This window comes from Triturus cristatus, chromosome 9, assembly GCF_964204655.1.
Source record: "Triturus cristatus chromosome 9, aTriCri1.1, whole genome shotgun sequence".
Taxonomy (NCBI): Eukaryota; Metazoa; Chordata; class Amphibia; order Caudata; family Salamandridae; genus Triturus; species Triturus cristatus.
The window spans coordinates 346,564,046-346,584,718 of record NC_140592.1 but is presented as its reverse complement, the minus strand read 5'-3'; the positions used below and the strand labels follow the sequence as shown (position 1 = coordinate 346,584,718).

General features: G+C 46.0%; 1 protein-coding gene across 2 annotated transcripts in view; it reads left to right on the top strand.

Moving 5' to 3' along the window:
- FANCD2 (FA complementation group D2) overlaps positions 1 to 20,673 on the top strand; it is a 1,050,809-nt gene that overhangs the window by 674,267 nt on the left and 355,869 nt on the right. For both annotated transcript variants that reach the window (XM_085625116.1, XM_085625117.1), the window contains exon 35: positions 13,628 to 13,727. In XM_085625116.1, the coding sequence (XP_085481242.1) occupies positions 13,628 to 13,727 (100 nt within the window). The remainder of the gene's footprint in view (positions 1 to 13,627; positions 13,728 to 20,673) is intronic.

The following is a 20,673-nucleotide window of genomic DNA, read 5'->3' as shown; positions in this document are numbered from 1 at the left end:
GCACCGAAGTACCCAAGTTACCTAGCCCACGGACTGCGGGTGCATAGGTGTGAACTTGCGTCGGGTTTCGTCGTGGACTTCTATGGATGCCTGAAGGAAAGTTGCTGACAGGCAGTCAGTGAAGAGTGTCCGGTGGATCCCAAGGCTGGGATCAAGAAGAGAGGAGACCTGCAAGCAGAAGGGACAGAGTCAAGGTCACTAGCCAGTGACCATGTGGAACCAGGAAGGAACCAGGCGATGTCGTGAAGATTGCAGGTGAAGGTGAAGCTTGTCGTTGCAGCCACGAGGACCAGGGAACGTCGAGGACGACCAGGACCAGGAGGCGAGCTGTCCCACGAAGGCTCTTGCTGTCGGCGGCGTCGAAGTTGGACTAGGACTCACCAAGCCTTGGCAAGCGGAACCCACGAAGAACGGAGGACTTGCTTCTGGTGCAGACCAGGAAGGTCTGGGGTGCTTCTCTTTTGCAAGGAAGCAGGAGCCAGTCTGGAGGAGCCAAACCAGCAGTGAAGATTTCGGGATGCGTCGTCACAAAGGCCACTAGCCAACGGGCAAGCAACCGGACAGGCGCGGCAAGCAGGGAAATGCAGAAGGGCCCCACGCAGGACTCGTGGAGTGTGGGGGGCTGATCTTCGGTGCAGATGGTGCTTGGGGGTGGGGCTTCTCAATCCCCGGTGCACAACTTCGAGGGTACCTCAGAAGCTGCGCTGAAAGATACTCGCCACTTTTCCCAGGTAGCCGGTCCCATGTCTCTCGTCGCCTCCACGGATCTCAGCTCGGCTGTGGATGTGGATCAGGGTCGGAGAAGTCTGGAAGTCAAGGCTCTGCAGTCGGTCCCTCGTAGAACTTTAGCAAAGCAAAGGGTAGTCTCTTGATGGTGCCTGTTTGCACAGGGTAGCCACTCCTTGGCCACAAGGGAGATTCTTCAGTCTTCTTCTTTCGTCGAATGTCGAAGGTCCAGAGTTTCTGTTCAAGTTGCAGGTTCAGGATAATCTACTCTCCTGGGACCCAGCTACCACTCTTATCCAATTCTGGGGGGCTGGGTTACCTGCTAGGTCACGCCTTATGGGTGGGACCTGGGAGGGGGGTGGTTACACCCCCTTCCCTTTGTCCAGTTTCGCGCTAGGACTGGGGCTGGAGAGCCCCAGCACCGGTTTGAACTGGACTATGCACGGGACACCTTGTGTGCCCCAGGCATGTCTCATTCTATTCATCCCTCCCTGCCACAATACACTAAGGCCTGTCTGGGGTGGTGCTCGCACCTCCCAAGGCAGGAAACCTATTGTCCAAGTCTCCCTTGCCGGGATCACTCCCAGCAGCAGGAGGTCAGACTCGTGTCTGTGGCAGCAGCATCCATTTTGTGATGCTGGGGCTCTTGTTAACTTTAACCGGGTAAGTAGGTTACCACATGTCTTCTCCCTCTAGAAGGGAGGGATAATATCCTCATCCCAGAAATGGGATGGGGGTATTATTCCAAAGTGTTAGACACCTTACACGACATGTTTTGATAAAGCCAAACCATAGTTACCATAACCGTTTATGATTATAAGGCACTTTAAGAGTATATGGTAGGCTATATCATAGAACAGCTATAAGGACATGGTTCTGAAAGCTGCAGACAGGCTCAGCTCATGCTAGAGAACCATCTCACATGTTACCAAGCACTCTGCCTCCAGGATTGTTAAGGCCTGCCATAGGAGTGGCTGATAGGTACACATGTGTCTATATGTAAGTTAGGTATAGGAATACTACACCTAAGCAAGGGGTGATTACACGACCTTGCCCCAGCTGAGTGATCAGCCAGTTGTGTCATAATGGAAGGCCAGGCCAGGGGTGGCATAATACATGCTGCAGCCCCTGGTAGGCCTAGGGTACACCTATGCCCTGGGTACCTAGGGTACACTGTACAGGGGCCAGTAAGGTGATCCTATCCAACTGGGTTATGCACCTAAAGTACATAGTATCAATTTAGAGAGAGAACAGCAGGGCTGTGGGTCTGATTAGCAGGCCTACAGCCACATCTAAGTCGAAAACCAGTGAAGCAAAAGCAAAAAGTGGGGGTGAACATAGAAAGCAGACCCTACTCTCCTACACCAGGGAGTCGGCACAGCAGGTGATTCAATGTTAAAATTCTTGATCGCTTTAGGGAGGCTATTCCTGTGATCTGGTCAGTGAGTATTGAGAGCGGTGTTCCAGTCCTTATCATTGATGCTGCTCTAGTGTCACGTCAACAAATGATGGACGGAATGCTGAATAAGTCATACGTTCACCCCCAGTGAAAAGATCTGGGTTAAATCCATCGTTCTTCTGCTCACTACGCCACCCCAGTTTGGACCCAGCTATATGCAAATCAGTCTTGACCCTGTGCCTCATGGAAACAGTCCAGCCCGAACTGCCAAGCCAGGTCCTCCCTGGACCGAAACAAGCATCCTTGGGACCAGTTTCTGGGTACTACCCTTCATCAGCCAGGCTAGCTTGAATCCAGTGGCAAAGTGAGCAAGGGCCCACGTCTGGGCATACCCATCCCAATTAGGGCAAAAAGTGATACGCAAACAAATGATGGGCGGAATGCTGAATAAATCATACATTCACCCCCAGTCAAAAGATCTGGGTTAAATCCATCGTTCTTCTGCTCACTAAGCCACCCCAATTTGGACCCAGCTATATGCAAAGCAGTCTTGACCCTGTGCCTCATGGGAACAGTCCAGCCCGAACTGCTAAGCCAGGTCCTCCCTGGACCGGAAACAAGCATCCTGGGACCGGTTTCTGGGTATTATCCTTCATCAGCCAGGCTAGCTTGAATCCAGTGGCAAAGTGAGCAAGGGACCCACGTCTGGGCATACCATCCCACTTAGGTCGAAAAGTGATACGCATTGGGCGCAGGGTCAAGACTGATTTGCAAATGACTGGGTATAAACTGGAATGGCATGGTGAGCAAAAAAACAATGGACTTAGGTCCAGATCTCTGTACTGGAGTGAATGTATGACATTGTTCTGCATTCTGTCCATCAATTGTTGTTTTTGCAATTGTCACCTCGGGTGGGACGGGAATGCCCAGATGTGGGTCCCGTGCTCTCCATGCCACTGGAGTCAAGCTATCCTGGCTGATGAGGGCTGAAAGCCCGAAACCGATCCTAGGATGCTTGTTTCCAGTCCAGGGAGGACCTGGCTTGGCAGTTCCGGCTGGACTGTTCTCATTGGGCGCAGGGTCAAGACTGATTTGCAAATTGCAGGGTCCAAACTGGAATGGCATGGTGAGCAAAATAACTATGCATTTAGGCCCAGATCTCTGTACTGGAATGAATGTATGACATTTTTCTGCATTCTGTCCATCAATTCTCGATTTCCCACTCCACTCTTTAATCTCCATTGGAACAAAAAAGATGATTCTGCGGTAAACCTCCTCAATGACCTCCACTACATTAGTGACTTGATACAACTCTGCCAGGCACTAACACATTTCAAAGGAGCAACGCTTGACGCCATCGTTACAAGCAAAGATTTGACTTCCCTCTCCCGCATTGTACCCATTGATTGGTCCGACCATCACCTTATCCTCTTCACGAACTCCAGTTCCACGCCTTCCCCCACCCACAAAAGCATCAAACACAGTACATTTACTAGAAATCTTCACCTTATTCCTCCAGGCCAGCTAGAGCCTAAGATCAAAGCACAATTTCCGCTTACCCCTCCCTCCCAAAACGCAAACGACCTTGCCGAACATTACAACAAATCCATCATCGAAGTCCTGGACCAAATAGCCCCAGCCAAATTAAAACTTACCCCACTAAATCCTGGTTTAATGCCGATCTCAATAATGAGAGACGCTCACGTAGGCTGACCGAACGTACATGGAGACAACACCCTTCCCCCTCTAATCTTGCTCTCCTTAGAACTGCAAGGGCTTATTACAAAAAACACATCCTTAAAGAAAAGGCCACCTTCTTCGGTGCCCAACTTGACCGGGCTAAAAATAGACCCAAGGAACTTTTCAGCATTATTAAAAACCAAATTACTTCTGCACCACCTAAAATGATTGCAACTAGTGAGATGCGAAGAAATCGCGAACTTCTTCTCAGAAAAAATCGCCACGATTGACCAGTCCTTTGCCTTAACCCCCCCTCCACATTGGTCTTCACCCGCCTACAGCATTTCCACCAAACCCCACCTCGTCCCTACTCCTTCTCCGGATGCGGTTCCTCTCCCACTCACTGTTGTCTCGCCCAAACCCTACTCCGCCAACCCCCAGCTCAAAAATAATGCATCTTGGCATAACTTCTGCCCAGTTACTGAGAATGATGTCCTCAACATCATCACTAAGCTCAAACCTTCCTCTCATACCAGGGACCCTCTCCCCACTAACGTTTTTAAAGATTTAAAATACCTCATTGCCCCACTTTGGACCACCATCATCAATGCCTCCTTGCCTCGGGCTGTGTCCCTGCTTCCCTCCAAATGGGGCAAAGCACCCCCACCCTCAAAAATACTATAGCAGATCCTAATTACCTCAACAATATGCGACCCATCTCCAACCTGCCTCTTCTTTCTAAGGCCCTTGAAAAATGCGCCCAGCTCCAACTGGGCAAACACATTGACTCTTTCAACCTTTTGGACCCATTACAGTCAGGCTTTAGATTGGGCTACAGTACAGAAACTGCCATGCTCAACATTATGGATGACATCCACCACTCCCTCGACAAGGGGGAAACCTCCCTTCTCATTCTCCTTGACCTCTCTGCTGCCTTTGATACTTTTAACCACTCCGCCTTACTCAACACACTCCAAGATCATTTTGGCTTCAATGGTCCTGTCCTCAAATGGTTCACCTCCTTCCAACACCGAACCCAACAAATTAAACTCAATGATTGCCTTTCTAAACCTATGCCCGTCTCCTGGGGTGTCCCCCAGGGTTCTGTACTGTCTCCCGCTCTATTCAACCTCTTCATGGAACCCCTCACCCTCCTTCTCAAACAAGCAAGAATTAATTTCCACCTTTATGCGGATGATACCCAACATTACTATAAGATTAAATCTCACGCGGACATTCTACACCTCAATGATACCCTGACTAAAATTCAATGCTGGTTCCATCACAATCACCTCAAACTCAACCCTAAAAAAACTGAAATCATTCTTTTCTCTCCCAAAAACAACAGGCTACCCTTACATCACTGGATCCTTGACCTCAAAGCTCTCAACTGCAGTTTTTCCCTCTCTAACTCAGTTAAATCCCTTGGAATAAGCATTGACGAAAACCTCAGTCTTACTCCTCACATAAAAAACGCGGCAAGAGGAGCTCTCTTCATTCTCTAACACCTCAAGAAAATTAAACCCTTCATACCCGCTGATGACTTTAAAATAGTTGTGCAATCACTAGTTCTGTCTAGATTGCACTATGGTAATGCCATGCTTGCTGGTATGCCGAAAGTCCACCTTGCCCCAATCAAATCGGTCCTTAACTTTGCGACCAGACTTATTTCCGTTTGTAAGCGGTTTGATCACATCTCCCCCTGTCCTCAAGGGTCTTAAATGGCTTCCCGTCAATGGCAGATCCATCTATAAGACCGCTTGCATTACGCACAAAGCCCTCCGTCAACACACCCCATTGTATCTCTCCAATAAACTCCATAAAGCTGGCTGTTCTAGAGCAATGAGGAGCACCAATGCGCTCATCCTAGTGCCACCCTTGCTAAAAAAGAAATCTACGCAGTCACACTCTTTCTCCGGAAATGCGCCTACCATCTGGAACTCACTCCCTAAAGACCTACGTTGCAATTCCTTCTACCACAGCTTCAAAAAAGACCTCAAGCTGCATCTTCTCAACAGATTCTGGGGGCCTTAAGCCTGTTCACCCAACACAGATCATAATCCAACCATGACTCGACGAGGCTCCCTTGACTGATTACCCGTTCTACCCCCCCTTCTCTTTCATACCTAATTTACTACCTTCCCCTCTATTTTCTTTTGTAGTTACCCCTCTTCCCTTCTTTTTATCACCTCTTCCATCATCCTCCTTAGCTCCACCCCAACCTTCTCATCTTCCACCCCCTCACCTCCTACCCATCCTCACTTGTTTTATTACCCAACTCTTGTTATTTCCTAATGGTTTTCTTTATGTATGACCACCTGCAAGATTTGCAAAGTTTATAATGCTATAATTGTTTTATATTTTTTATCTCTTCACTCAAATGTTTACTTTGTAACTTTTGTATCACCCAGTCCTTTTAAAGCGCTCTGATACTCTCGGGTCTAGCCAGCGCTATATAAAACCTTTAAAATAAAAAATAAAAATATATAAAATAAAAATTGTTGTTTTTGCATTTGTCACCCCGAGTGGGACGGGTATGCCCAGACGTGGGTCCCATGCTCTCCATGCCACTGGAGTCAAGCTATCCTGGCTGATGAGGGCTGAAAGCCCGAAACCGATCCTAGGATGCTTGTTTCCAGTCCAGGGAGGACCTGGCTTGGCAGTTCCGGCTGGACTGTTCTCATTGGGCGCAGGGTCAAGACTGATTTGCAAATTGCAGGGTCCAAACTGGAATGGCATGGTGAGCAAAATAACTATGCATTTAGGCCCAGATCTCTGTACTGGAATGAATGTATGACATTTTTCTGCATTCTGTCCATCAATTCTCGATTTCCCACTCCACTCTTTAATCTCCATTGGAACAAAAAAGATGATTCTGCGGTAAACCTCCTCAATGACCTCCACTACATTAGTGACTTGATACAAATCTGCCAGGCACTAACACATTTCAAAGGAGCAACGCTTGACGCCATCGTTACAAGCAAAGATTTGACTTCCCTCTCCCGCATTGTACCCATTGATTGGTCCGACCATCACCTTATCCTCTTCACGAACTCCAGTTCCACGCCTTCCCCCACCCACAAAAGCATCAAACACAGTACATTTACTAGAAATCTTCACCTTATTCCTCCAGGCCAGCTAGAGCCTAAGATCAAAGCACAATTTCAGCTTACCCCTCCCTCCCAAAACGCAAACGACCTTGCCGAACATTACAACAAATCCATCATCGAAGTCCTGGACCAAATAGCCCCAGCCAAATTAAAACTTACCCCACTAAATCCTGGTTTAATGCCGATCTCAATAATGAGAGACGCTCACGTAGGCTGACCGAACGTACATGGAGACAACACCCTTCCCCCTCTAATCTTGCTCTCCTTAGAACTGCAAGGGCTTATTACAAAAAACACATCCTTAAAGAAAAGGCCACCTTCTTCGGTGCCCAACTTGACCGGGCTAAAAATAGACCCAAGGAACTTTTCAGCATTATTAAAAACCAAATTACTTCTGCACCACCTAAAATGATTGCAACTAGTGAGATGCGAAGAAATCGCGAACTTCTTCTCAGAAAAAATCGCCACGATTGACCAGTCCTTTGCCTTAACCCCCCCTCCACATTGGTCTTCACCCGCCTACAGCATTTCCACCAAACCCCACCTCGTCCCTACTCCTTCTCCGGATGCGGTTCCTCTCCCACTCACTGTTGTCTCGCCCAAACCCTACTCCGCCAACCCCCAGCTCAAAAATAATGCATCTTGGCATAACTTCTGCCCAGTTACTGAGAATGATGTCCTCAACATCATCACTAAGCTCAAACCTTCCTCTCATACCAGGGACCCTCTCCCCACTAATGTTTTTAAAGATTTAAAATACCTCATTGCCCCACTTTGGACCACCATCATCAATGCCTCCTTGCCTCGGGCTGTGTCCCTGCTTCCCTCCAAATGGGGCAAAGCACCCCCACCCTCAAAAATACTATAGCAGATCCTAATTACCTCAACAATATGCGACCCATCTCCAACCTGCCTCTTCTTTCTAAGGCCCTTGAAAAATGCGCCCAGCTCCAACTGGGCAAACACATTGACTCTTTCAACCTTTTGGACCCATTACAGTCAGGCTTTAGATTGGGCTACAGTACAGAAACTGCCATGCTCAACATTATGGATGACATCCACCACTCCCTCGACAAGGGGGAAACCTCCCTTCTCATTCTCCTTGACCTCTCTGCTGCCTTTGATACTTTTAACCACTCCGCCTTACTCAACACACTCCAAGATCATTTTGGCTTCAATGGTCCTGTCCTCAAATGGTTCACCTCCTTCCAACACCGAACCCAACAAATTAAACTCAATGATTGCCTTTCTAAACCTATGCCCGTCTCCTGGGGTGTCCCCCAGGGTTCTGTACTGTCTCCCGCTCTATTCAACCTCTTCATGGAACCCCTCACCCTCCTTCTCAAACAAGCAAGAATTAATTTCCACCTTTATGCGGATGATACCCAACATTACTATAAGATTAAATCTCACGCGGACATTCTACACCTCAATGATACCCTGACTAAAATTCAATGCTGGTTCCATCACAATCACCTCAAACTCAACCCTAAAAAAACTGAAATCATTCTTTTCTCTCCCAAAAACAACAGGCTACCCTTACATCACTGGATCCTTGACCTCAAAGCTCTCAACTGCAGTTTTTCCCTCTCTAACTCAGTTAAATCCCTTGGAATAAGCATTGACGAAAACCTCAGTCTTACTCCTCACATAAAAAACGCGGCAAGAGGAGCTCTCTTCATTCTCTAACACCTCAAGAAAATTAAACCCTTCATACCCGCTGATGACTTTAAAATAGTTGTGCAATCACTAGTTCTGTCTAGATTGCACTATGGTAATGCCATGCTTGCTGGTATGCCGAAAGTCCACCTTGCCCCAATCAAATCGGTCCTTAACTTTGCGACCAGACTTATTTCCGTTTGTAAGCGGTTTGATCACATCTCCCCCTGTCCTCAAGGGTCTTAAATGGCTTCCCGTCAATGGCAGATCCATCTATAAGACCGCTTGCATTACGCACAAAGCCCTCCGTCAACACACCCCATTGTATCTCTCCAATAAACTCCATAAAGCTGGCTGTTCTAGAGCAATGAGGAGCACCAATGCGCTCATCCTAGTGCCGCCCTTGCTAAAAAAGAAATCTACGCAGTCACACTCTTTCTCCGGAAATGCGCCTACCATCTGGAACTCACTCCCTAAAGACCTACGTTGCAATTCCTTCTACCACAGCTTCAAAAAAGACCTCAAGCTGCATCTTCTCAACAGATTCTGGGGGCCTTAAGCCTGTTCACCCAACACAGATCATAATCCAACCATGACTCGACGAGGCTCCCTTGACTGATTACCCGTTCTACCCCCCCTTCTCTTTCATACCTAATTTACTACCTTCCCCCTCTATTTTCTTTTGTAGTTACCCCTCTTCCCTTCTTTTTATCACCTCTTCCATCATCCTCCTTAGCTCCACCCCAACCTTCTCATCTTCCACCCCCTCACCTCCTACCCATCCTCACTTGTTTTATTACCCAACTCTTGTTATTTCCTAATGGTTTTCTTTATGTATGACCACCTGCAAGATTTGCAAAGTTTATAATGCTATAATTGTTTTATATTTTTTATCTCTTCACTCAAATGTTTACTTTGTAACTTTTGTATCACCCAGTCCTTTTAAAGCGCTCTGATACTCTCGGGTCTAGCCAGCGCTATATAAAACCTTTAAAATAAAAAATAAAAATATATAAAATAAAAATTGTTGTTTTTGCATTTGTCACCCCGAGTGGGACGGGTATGCCCAGACGTGGGTCCCATGCTCTCCATGCCACTGGAGTTAAGCTATCCTGGCTGATGAGGGCTGAAAGCCCGAAATCGGTCCTAGGATGCTTGTTTCCAGTCCAGGGAGGACCTGGCCTGGCAGTTCGGGCTGGACTGTTCCCATTGGGCGCAGGGTCAAGACTGATTTGCAGATGGCTGGGTCCAAACTGGAACGGCATGGTGACCAAAAAATGGATTTTGGCCCAGATCTCTGTATTGGAGTGAATGTATGACATTGTTCTGCATTCTCTCCATCAATTGTTGTTTTTGCAGCTGCTCTAGTGTCGGCTGTGGTGTGTGCACACGCGTTGGTCCAGGATGGGGATGCTGAGCTTGAAGAGGGTGTGGTCTGTCCAGGAGACTGGTGTGGGCTTGTTGAATCAGATATTGTCAAAGGTGGTGAAAATAGGATTCAGGAGCTGCCTCGTGACATTGATTTGTCTTTTTACTCATTGGGTGAAGTCCAGGCTTCCAAGGTCTTCAATGAGTGATTTTGAGTAGGGGTAGGCATTATCTTCCAGGTAGAAGGTCGGGTATCTGAGTATTATCTTATTGCTAGCGCCAAGGGCAAATGGTGCAACAAAGTCCATGATGGTGTCTGTGAAGTTGGTGTGTGATCCTATAGGTCTGTAGATGAGACTGCAACCTAGGGTGAAGTTGACTGACGTAGAGCTTGAAAAACAGGTGTTCCATTTCGGAGGGTGGCGTGTCCATGGAGGTGGCTTAGCTGATTGTGTATGACGGCAATTCCATCTCTAGGCTTGTGAAGTCTGTCTTGTCTGGCGTCCTTTTAGTTGGGGCAATGGCTGTGGCGATGTGAGGTGGGTGCAGATTCTGGTTTGTTGGTGGTTGCAGGACTGTGGGAGAGACTGGGGTGTTCGGTGATGTTGGTGTATGTGGTTGAGGTGAGTGTTAGGTATGGGTAAGTACATGGAAAATTGCTCCTTCAATGGTGTGTGCTGTGACAAGGCAAAAAGCCTGTGAGTGATGACCGGGGTTGAGGGCACCGCGGAGTAGCTGTGGACAAACCAGGGTTCCTGGCACTGGACACAGTCGAGGCACGGATGGGCGCTGATGGGATTGCCTTCGGTGTGCCATCGGTGCCGCTGACTTTTAAGTAGGTTTTGGAAGGGGGCAGGTGTGTTGTTACTTCCTGTGCAGATAGATTGAGAAATCCAGTGACATCACTACCAGTGCAGGTGTAGTGCCCTGTTCATGAAACTACAGTCCGTCTGCTCTTTTTAGAGTCGGGCAGACTGTCATGTTTTGTTCGACGATGCCCTCGCCCCACCTCCACTACCCACTAGCTCCATCTGGAGTAAACCTTAAACAGGCGACCCAATGAACTTGAAGCCATCTGTGTCAGTACATTAGACCTTCCACCCTATTTAGATATTTAGAGTGGACTGTTTGATTAACTTTTTTTCTGTTTAGGAACATGAAGAAAAGCCTGGTGGTCCCAATCAGAAAAAAATTGACTTTCCCAAACCCTTCCCGCAGGAGAAAACTCTCAGGGTGTCAAGGTCATTGGTCTTAGTCTTTCAAAAGCATACTCATGCTTTGAGAGCTGGTTTTCGTAAAAGAAAAAAGAGTTTGCTGTTCGTCCATATGAAACATGACAGCCACTCAGCAAACTTTCATTGCTTTCAGAGGACCACCATGGAGGTGGCTCCTCAGAAGGCACAGAAATGTTCGGCAGGCAGATGGAATTTTTTTAATATGGTGGACTGTATGTTCACCAGGTTCTAAATCACTGCCATACTCACTCAGTATCAATTTAGTTGAAGGGTACTTTGGCTCATTGATATCCCCAAAATGCCTAAAAGATTCCAAGAATTGAAGGCAGCAGAACTGACTCTCCCTTCAGGTGCAGAGGTCCAAGAACCTACTTGTTGACTATGTTGACATTTCCCCCTCTTCCTTTCACCTGATCTGACTCCTTATAAACTTCACTAGTTCTAGTCAAAAATGTACTCATCTTTGGTCTAATATTTATCATCAATCTCTACCCCTCTCCAGCCCCCAGTTCAGTGCCACACCCCCAGTTCAGTGACATTTCTACACTCCCCTCCACCACCAGTCCCCAGCTCAGTTGCAACCTTCCAACTTTGACAATTTCATGGCACACTTGATTTGACACACCTCGTATTATATCATGTGATGCAGAGTACAGAGCCACTCAGAATGCCTCATCTTTGTTGTAAGGTACCAGAACCACACCATGCCGGCATTGAAAACCCTTAATTGGCTACCCATCAAGGAGAGAGCACAATTCAAGGCCTTCTTGCTAATCCCCTAAAGCACTGCATGACTGTACCCCAACATACCTTTTGAAAGTCTTTTGGTGCCGTTAGCCATCCTTTAAATGAGTTGGAGACAAAACTGCATATGTATAATGCCCTTTTCACACACCAGATATTTGAGACTGCTTCCGCACAAGGCCTCCCTTGCTCAGATTATCCTAAGGCTATGTGTTTTTCTGGTAAGTGGTTAATCTCCTGCTTCACTGATCTAGCAATTTCATCTTTATACAGTGTTTCTTGTTGTGAGATCAGGGATTTGAATATAATCTTCTAATATGAGGGCTTTATACTAATCCATAACTGTCTTCTATGACTTGACGCTGCTGCTACGCATTGGCTGAGGTCACATGAAAGAGAAGACTTGGGCCTGATCATCTCTAAGTGTTTCTAAACCATCTCCTGATTAATTACTATACCTGGATTAGTCCAGAGCTCTACAACCAGCTTTAATTGGCAGACTCAGAATGTTACTTGCATCTGACATTACTGCTGCACTAGTGTATTCCCGTGTTATCATAAAGGCCCACCCCATTCAAAGTGGTCTTCGGTGGCTTCAGCTATTACAGTGCTTTACAAAAAGCGAAAACAGATAAATACTAATAGTTTGTCATTGTGAATAGAATTGTTAGAAATCAAAACCCCACTTGCAATATAGATTTATGCTGGTAGTCCTTTTTAGGTATTATGAGTATTAGCTATAGTCATACTTCATTTGTTTCACGTCTTTTTTTCTTTACATATTTTATTGGGGTTTGCAGAAACACATTTGACATACATTACATTTCTGTATAAATTTTTCAATAGCGATTGTCAGTGTGCAAATCCACTTCATACTTACTATATTTCCATAGTTAATCATACAGGTCCCCATCATTACTACATATCCCCTTATTAACTTCTACAATCAACTCCCTCTTCATTTGTTTCACATCTGCAATACTTTTTTCCCTACCAATATTGAAAGTCACTTGTTCCTTAGCGTCCTCTGTGTTACTTTGGGTGGAAAGTTGCGACAAAGTTGACCAAATAAACGTCCATCTATCATTTAATTGTCTCCTGTCTTGCTTTCTCGTTATCCAATCGTGTTGCAGGTATGGTCTGAGATAGTTTTGTGGGCCCATCGCTGTTAGGGCAGTACTAGAATTACTATTATTCTTTTGACATTAAATATTTCATACTTAAACTATGCCTAATACCAGACCCTCTCTATCTGAAGGCAACTTGATTCTTGCACCATGCAACTATTATCAAAATCAATGTTTTATCTAATTGAATTTAACTAAAAGTGTTATTTTTGACCTACGTAGATCATCAGTAGGGATTGCTTACAAATCATTCTTTATTCCTGTTCATGGGTGTCAAATCTTCTGTGCCCAGCGATTTGTCATTTGTAATCTGCATAGTACCAAAACCTTGTTGACTGAAAAGCTACAAATTCATCCCCTGCTCCTGTGCCCTCTCCACTTTTATGGAAGTAGAAATTATTTGTCAGTGTAAGTGTAATCGTTTTGGGGAAATTTTCAAATACACCTTGTGATGAATGTACTTAGATTGCTGAAATGTTCCATCTGTAATACAGGCATAGTGTCATTTCTGTGCTATCTTTTTAATCTATGTTGATAATAATTGTATTTTGCTCCTTGTGCATGTTGTATCTACAACAGCTCTACTGGCAAAGAGATTCTTGGGACAGATTTGGGTCAAACCAACAGGGGAACGAGAGAAGGGTACTGCTTACAATGAAAATCTAAAGAATTTGCTTTGGTAAGTGGGATCTTCTCTATATTCATGCTGTTTGTGTTAACAATAATTGATGCATATAATTAATGGCCAGATTGTTAAACTTACACTTTTCTAAAGAAGCAAAAATAGAATTCACCATCTTCTGTGGATATTTTGCATTGATTTTGTTTAAGGGATATTTTGTTACTTAAAGATTTCCAGCACCTTTAAATCTTTTTTTATTGCTTCACCAAATCAAACAAGGACTCTGTGACTTTCCTTCTAGCCACAGATGCCTGCGTCTTGTGAACTTCACGGGAAGTGATAATGGCACTCTGCCTTGTTCTTTAGGTCTTGCCTATAGAGCACTTAGCTGTGGTTTCTTGATGACCTATTATGAATAATGCAATACATAGAGTTGACATTCTGTCATCCCCTTACTCATGATTGATTGGAAGTCTTATCTACCTCACTTTCCTAGTCCTGCTTTTGATGGTGTCCTCTCCTTTCTTGTGCAAGTCTGCCCAGAAGCACTTCGGTTGCACCATGTTTGGAATGGGTGGCATGTAACCTTCCACTACTGAAATCAGGCCTTGCTTTGCTGTGCATATGAGGGACTGTTCCCTCTCTGTGTCCACTTCCTACACCCCCTTTCTTTGTTAAACTCTCTTCCGCCTTATCCTCTATTACCTCCCCCTCCCCCAGTGGCCGCTTGTCCACCTGAGCCTCCTCACAATTTAAGCGTCACCTTCTGCTCTGTCGCAAGGCATCTTCAAATGTTTTTTGTTAGTTTCAGTCATTTTTAGATCGAGCCTAGAGTCAGCGTGCAAGCGCTGCTCTAGCGAAGATCTATGGTAGGTCAGTATGGGAGAGAAGCCCCGCCCACTCCCCGCCCTTATTTTTCATTGGCTTGTGTCTTTGTCCTTCGTAAATGCTGTCTTCTGATTCATTATGAGGCTTGTTAGTCCCTCCTTAGTAGGGCCATGTGGTCATTTGTAACCACCCATGGCTACTGGCCCTTTACTTGGTTGTTACATGTGCTGTGTAATATTTTCTTTATTGAGTTTCACAACGTGCTTTTGCAGTAGCCACTGGGTGTGGCGGACAATTGCAGTAATCTGTGATGACTGTAGGGGTGGGATGGACGAGAAACGAGCTGAGCCAGGAAGAGCTTCCAAGAGATACAGGGGCTGAAGGTGCAATCTATATAGTAACGAGCCAGGCGCTCTTGAATCATGCTTGTATTTTGTAATGATTTAACCTTAAAGGCAAACGCGGCATATTTATACAGGCTCTAAGGCACCTTTGTGACTATTTGATGAGGTATAGGTTATACGCTTAACAATGCTGTTAAGCAAAATACAAAACGTAATTGAGCAAATAACGCATTTTAAACGTTTTGAAATATAATGTGCTGCTGCGCCTCTTGTCCGATTCCTGGTGCTCACGCGCTGCACTGCGAGGGTGAGGTGGTCCTTTCAAGATGGCCGTCACGTGTCACCTGCCCTACAGGGTTCTGTCTCGTGGAGTCCAGACTTCTATCAGAATTGCTGATTTGCCAGGTGGAAATGAATGAGGGACTTTGGTCTCCGACACCATGTACGGGCAGGGATGACTGAATCCAGAGCGCGGGGGGGCCCCCTCCGTCACCTGTGCAGGTGGTGCTCCGCAATGTTCATTACTCCACTGGTTTTCGCTGATCGGCAACAAGCAGGATATAGATATAGACATAGACATCTTTCAGGTAAACTACAAATCAATAGCTAAACATTTTCAATATGTTAGTAGTGTAATATAAACGTTTACTTATTTATTAAAGAAGAAATGGCAGTTGCCTTACTAAATTAGCTTCAAACGCAGTTTGGGTGGAATTGCAATAATTGAAAATCATTAGAAAAAAACATTCAGTTGTAGTTAATGGCCTCCAATTCAGTCAAGTAAATGGCGTCAATGAAGGTCATGAGTGACCGCCATTTGACAGAGTGTATAATGAAAAACCTAACAGAAGAAGTCCACTACAGTAATGGCTTAGAACCTAGACACAGAAGTAACGGTGACGGGATGGACTATAGAAATGCAAAATTAAACAAAATGAACACTTCGTCTAAAAATACAACAGGCTCTTACTACATTAGCTGTAAATTTCTGTGCAGGAAATAAATAAACAATTTTAAATGAACGAAGACATGGCAGTTTTAGAGCATTGACCTACACTCTACAGCATCTTCAAATAACATAGAGATACCAAGCTATATATGTAAAACATTGCTATTACTTTACAGATCAATTATGCAGTGAAAGGAAAACTGACTAGGGCAAGTCAATAGCAAAATGTTTAAAAAGGCGAACAAACAAGTATGACTGTAAATAAGCAAAAGAAACCTTTCTCGCAATTTATTTCATTGTGTTTTTTGCCTAAATTGTATTTCTACTAAAGTTATTTGGTTTCAAAGGACACACGCATCCTCTGTAACTGTAGTTACTGGCCATATTGAAATTATGAGATCTGCTGTGTTGACACGAGTCTGTTTATTCTCACATGGAGGTAGGGGTAGACGACCAGTATCTTAAATGGAGCCAACTGCTCTACGCCACACCCACGGCCAGGGTGCGGGTGGGTAGGACAGTATTGAGGAACATAACCCTAAGGCAAGGCACCCGACAGGGATGCCCCCTGTCGCCTCTTTTTTTCACAATCGTTATGGAACCAATGGCCGTTCGTCTAAGAACTGTCATGGATGCCTGGGGAATCAGGTTGGAGAAAACAAATCACGTGGTATCCTTATATGCCTACAAAACGTTGGTCTACCTGAGGCAGCTGGAGCATTCGGTCCTGATACTTATGACAGAAATGCGACAATTTGGTACCAGTTGGCAGATTAGCCGCAGTCCTTCCGGAGTCAAGACCGGCCATAGATATACCATGGGCTGAAGAGGGGGCACGAAACCTAGGAATACACCTGGCGAGCTCCGCCGATGCCTATCACAAACTAAATATCATCCGTGTGTTAGAGGGACTGGGAGGTTCGATTTGCTTTTGGGCTGACCTACCGCTGTCACTTATGGGGCTCATAGCGATCAATAAAAGGATCATTTTACCACGGTGCCTCTATATATTGCAACTCTCATTTTACATAACACGGTCGTATTTCAATACACTAGAAACCCTCATTGGTGATCTCCTGTGGGCAAAAAACTAAGAAGAGTGCGACTGACGACACTGCAGTGAACATGGGAGAGGGAGGGACTGGAGGTTCCAAGGTTAGAGCTTTATTACATGGCCTTTCAGCTCCAATAAGCAGTCTACTGGCTGGATTACGAAGACAATTGGGAAAGATCTCTCTTGGCCGGGACGTACAGAAGGGACACGCTTGCCGAGCTGTTGATGATGGGGGGATGGTCCCCGAGGGCCGTCCGTACATAATACGCCATGTGGCAAAAGTATGGGAAAGCGTAGTTCGGCGAGTGGTCCAGCATGCCCCATATGCACCCTACATGCGCATTCGACCATTTGCTGCGATTGTGGACTCCATTTCAGTACGACGCTGGAGATAGGGAGGCTGTCAATTTCTGGATGACCTTTATAGAGAAGGGCAATTTATAACCCGTGAGGACGCACAAAGTGAGTTTGAGCTGGGGCCAGGCCAATTCCTACAATACGGTGAAGTATTGAGTGTCGCGCTGGAGCTACGGCAAAACGTCCCAGAAGAGTCCCCTATCACTAATATATTAGCAACATTGTTAACCATGGCACAGGGAAGGCGACTCGTCTCTCATCTCTATCGAGCATTATGCGAGGACATGCCGAAGGAGCCGTTGGAGCTGTAACAAAAATGGGACACAATATTGAGTAAACCTTTGACTGAGGCAAAATGGAGAAAGGTACACAAAGGGGTGTCAAAAGTTAGTGCTAATGCACGATTCAAACTACTTCATTACAATATTATACATCAAGTATACCTAACCCCGCGCACATTACATATAATATACCCACACCACACGGATAACTGTCCCAGATGCAACACACAGGGAGCAGATTTCCTCTACATGATCTGGCAATGCCGCTGGCTGGAAGATACCACGGAAGGTTAAGCATGTGTTACTGGCCTACTACCCAAACTAAAAAACAAGAAGTTAAGTAGAGGTTTTGTTATCTTGGGATTGGTTTTGGCCAAACGACGAATAGTGATAGCATAGATGCAACCTGAACCCCGAAGCATACGGATTGGCTGAGAGATATTAATGAATGGGCAGCGGTGGAGTTGGTCAGAATGAGATTTGTAAGAAAAGATGAAAAGGCAGAGGAAAATAGATTGGCATGGGCCTCCATGATAACAGATCTCAAGGGAGACCAGAATCCGACGTTCCTGGCCCGGATCCACGACAAACACTGGTTCTCCCCTGCTCCCAAGAGCAAGAGCCCCACGAACCGAGCCCCCCATCTGGAGCTCTTGGACTTGTCCCTAAGTGCCCCTCTGCAGCCTGTTTCTAGGTGTCCCCCCCCTCTTTTCCCACTGTGTAGCTCACAAGGTGACCAACCCGTCCAGCAGCTCTGCACCCCGACACTCCAGGGTAGGTAAACTTGAATGCAGGTGGTACTTTGCTCCTTGGCCACCTAGCACCTTAACTCCTAAAGAGGACCCCTGAAAACTGTTTGCAAATAACTATGCAGTGTATACCTTTTTCTCCATACAAAAGCATTACCGCGTAAAAACTAATTTTTGTGACATTTTTACTTACCTGCCAAAATTGCTGTTATGAAAAGTTCTATTCATGAAGTTGTTCGTGTTAAAATTAATATAAAAATTCTTGCTGTTTTTCAAAAATATTTTTGTGGTTATTTGTGTTTTTTCTTGAGTTAGTACATGTTAAAATGTATTAACAATACCCTTAGATAAACCTAAACTGCTAACCCACACTACCACTAAAGAGAGCATTTGGGATTATTAATTTAAGCCCTGTAAGCCAATAAAGGTCATTTTGACTTTCTACATAGTATACCTCTTTTTGGTAAAATACATAAAAAGCAAGCTTCCTACAGGCATCTAATAAGTGTGGCACATTTTGATGCAGATTTCACTGATCAATTTTGCAGTGTATTCCTCAAATGCCTATGTTATTTTGCCTGGAGCTATTCTCCAGGTCCTCACATTTTACTTAAAGAGTAATGTGCTGCTCTTCCAATTGTCACATGCACCCATGAACACGTACAATGTCATCTGTTTGTTTGCCATGGTTACCTTTGAATCATTTACACAGTCTCTGAGATCATTTGACTTTCAACTTTTATTTCACGTTTTATCTTGTTATTTAGTCCTGGAAAGTCTCCTCTTGGCTTTTTGAATTTGCTCCTAACCCCATTTTGTCTATTCCTCCCCTGCTGTTCTCGGCCTTGCCACTGTTCCCTGTTAGAGGAAGTCAATGATGGCTGAATCTTTGTTCCATCTCTCACCTATCATTACTTCACATCCTGCTTCTTCATGCCCTAGCACAAATGTTCTTCTGACGTGGTTGGGGTGATAGGCACTCCCTTGTTATTGAACCAGCCTCAGGCCTTCCCCTCAGTTCTGCCAAGACTCTGGCGGTGAATCGCGAAGGCTGGTCAGGTAATCTGCCTAGTGGGTGTTGGTTTCCGCGCTCCTTTGGTGTCTGGGTGAACTCTATCTCTCTGATGCCTTAAGGCAGTGCTGTATAGGTCCTGATGATGATGTCCTGGCACAGAATCTGCTCCTTGCGCCCATGCTGCCACTCAGCTGTGTTGGGTGTTTGTTAGCCCTACCAAAATAGCCATTTTAATGCTGCCAGGGCCGCCGTATACCATCTGTCTCATGGATCCATAAGATTAGCACCCTTTGTGTGGTCTACTGAGTTCTCGGCCACAATAGATGGGGCTGCTCCTTCTATAAAATTGGGCCACAAGGAGGCCCCACTCCTCCTCGAGGGAATCACAGCATGCATCTGATAGAGACTTCTAGCCACAGGTTCCTTACATTAGAACATTACTCAGACGTCAGACTAGATCCGAAAAATCTTGAGCAGTACCTCTGCGTGCTGGTAGATGGCATTGTACGGCTCTACATTTGGGTCGTCTGCGTCAGATGTATCTGAAAGAGACAATTAGTTATAGATTCCTTACCTCAGAATTACCCCCAGGCGTCCGACTGGATCCGGAGAATTTTTTCATCAGCAGTACCCCTGCGCGTCGTTCGACTCCGTGTTCGTCGTTGGCATCATGGTCACCGAGATGACGTTGCGGTAGCTACTTAGACGCCGCCCTTGCGTGCTGATGTCAGTTCTTTCTTTTTCTGCACCAGCCAGCGCAGATCCGGAGAGAACGGTACCACCAGTCACTTGTTGATTGTCTATTTGCCGACTTTTGTCAACGCCATTTTGAGTGTTCGACTCCTGGTGCACGTCAGGGATGCCCGGTTTCAAGGCTTGCGGTTCCTGCTGACAATTGATGTCGGTGACAGATACGCACCGCGTGTGCCTGTGGTGTCTGGAATGCGACCACGACCCCAAGTCATGTTCCGACTGCCAGACCATGAATCAAAGTTTTTGCGGGAGCAGTCCCAAAAGCTTCTTGAGGCGTGGGAGGTTGAGCGACAGGCCGTGGAGCCACCAGAACCATTTGTCCTCGAAGTCTTCTCACTCCTCAGGTAAGTCGAAGCACAAGAAGAAGTCGAAGACAAATTGTCGCTCTTCAACTTCTCCCCGTTCATCGGCCGACGCGACGAGGGATGTGGGTGGTGCCCCTCCCGCGGCTCCACGTGCGGAACCAAAGGGTCGACTCCGAGTGTCCCCCCCTTTCCAGGGCCCTGAGTGACCCAGCCCAGCTTTGCAGCTTTTACGAAGCAATGCTATCTTTGGGCAGCCCAACTCTGCTGGCGCGCCTTCAGGCCCTGCGGACTTGGCTGGGGGCCCTGGGCCTTCAATGCTGGCGGGTTCGGCCTCGGCACTGCAGGGTCCCCTTGGATCCAGGTCTGGA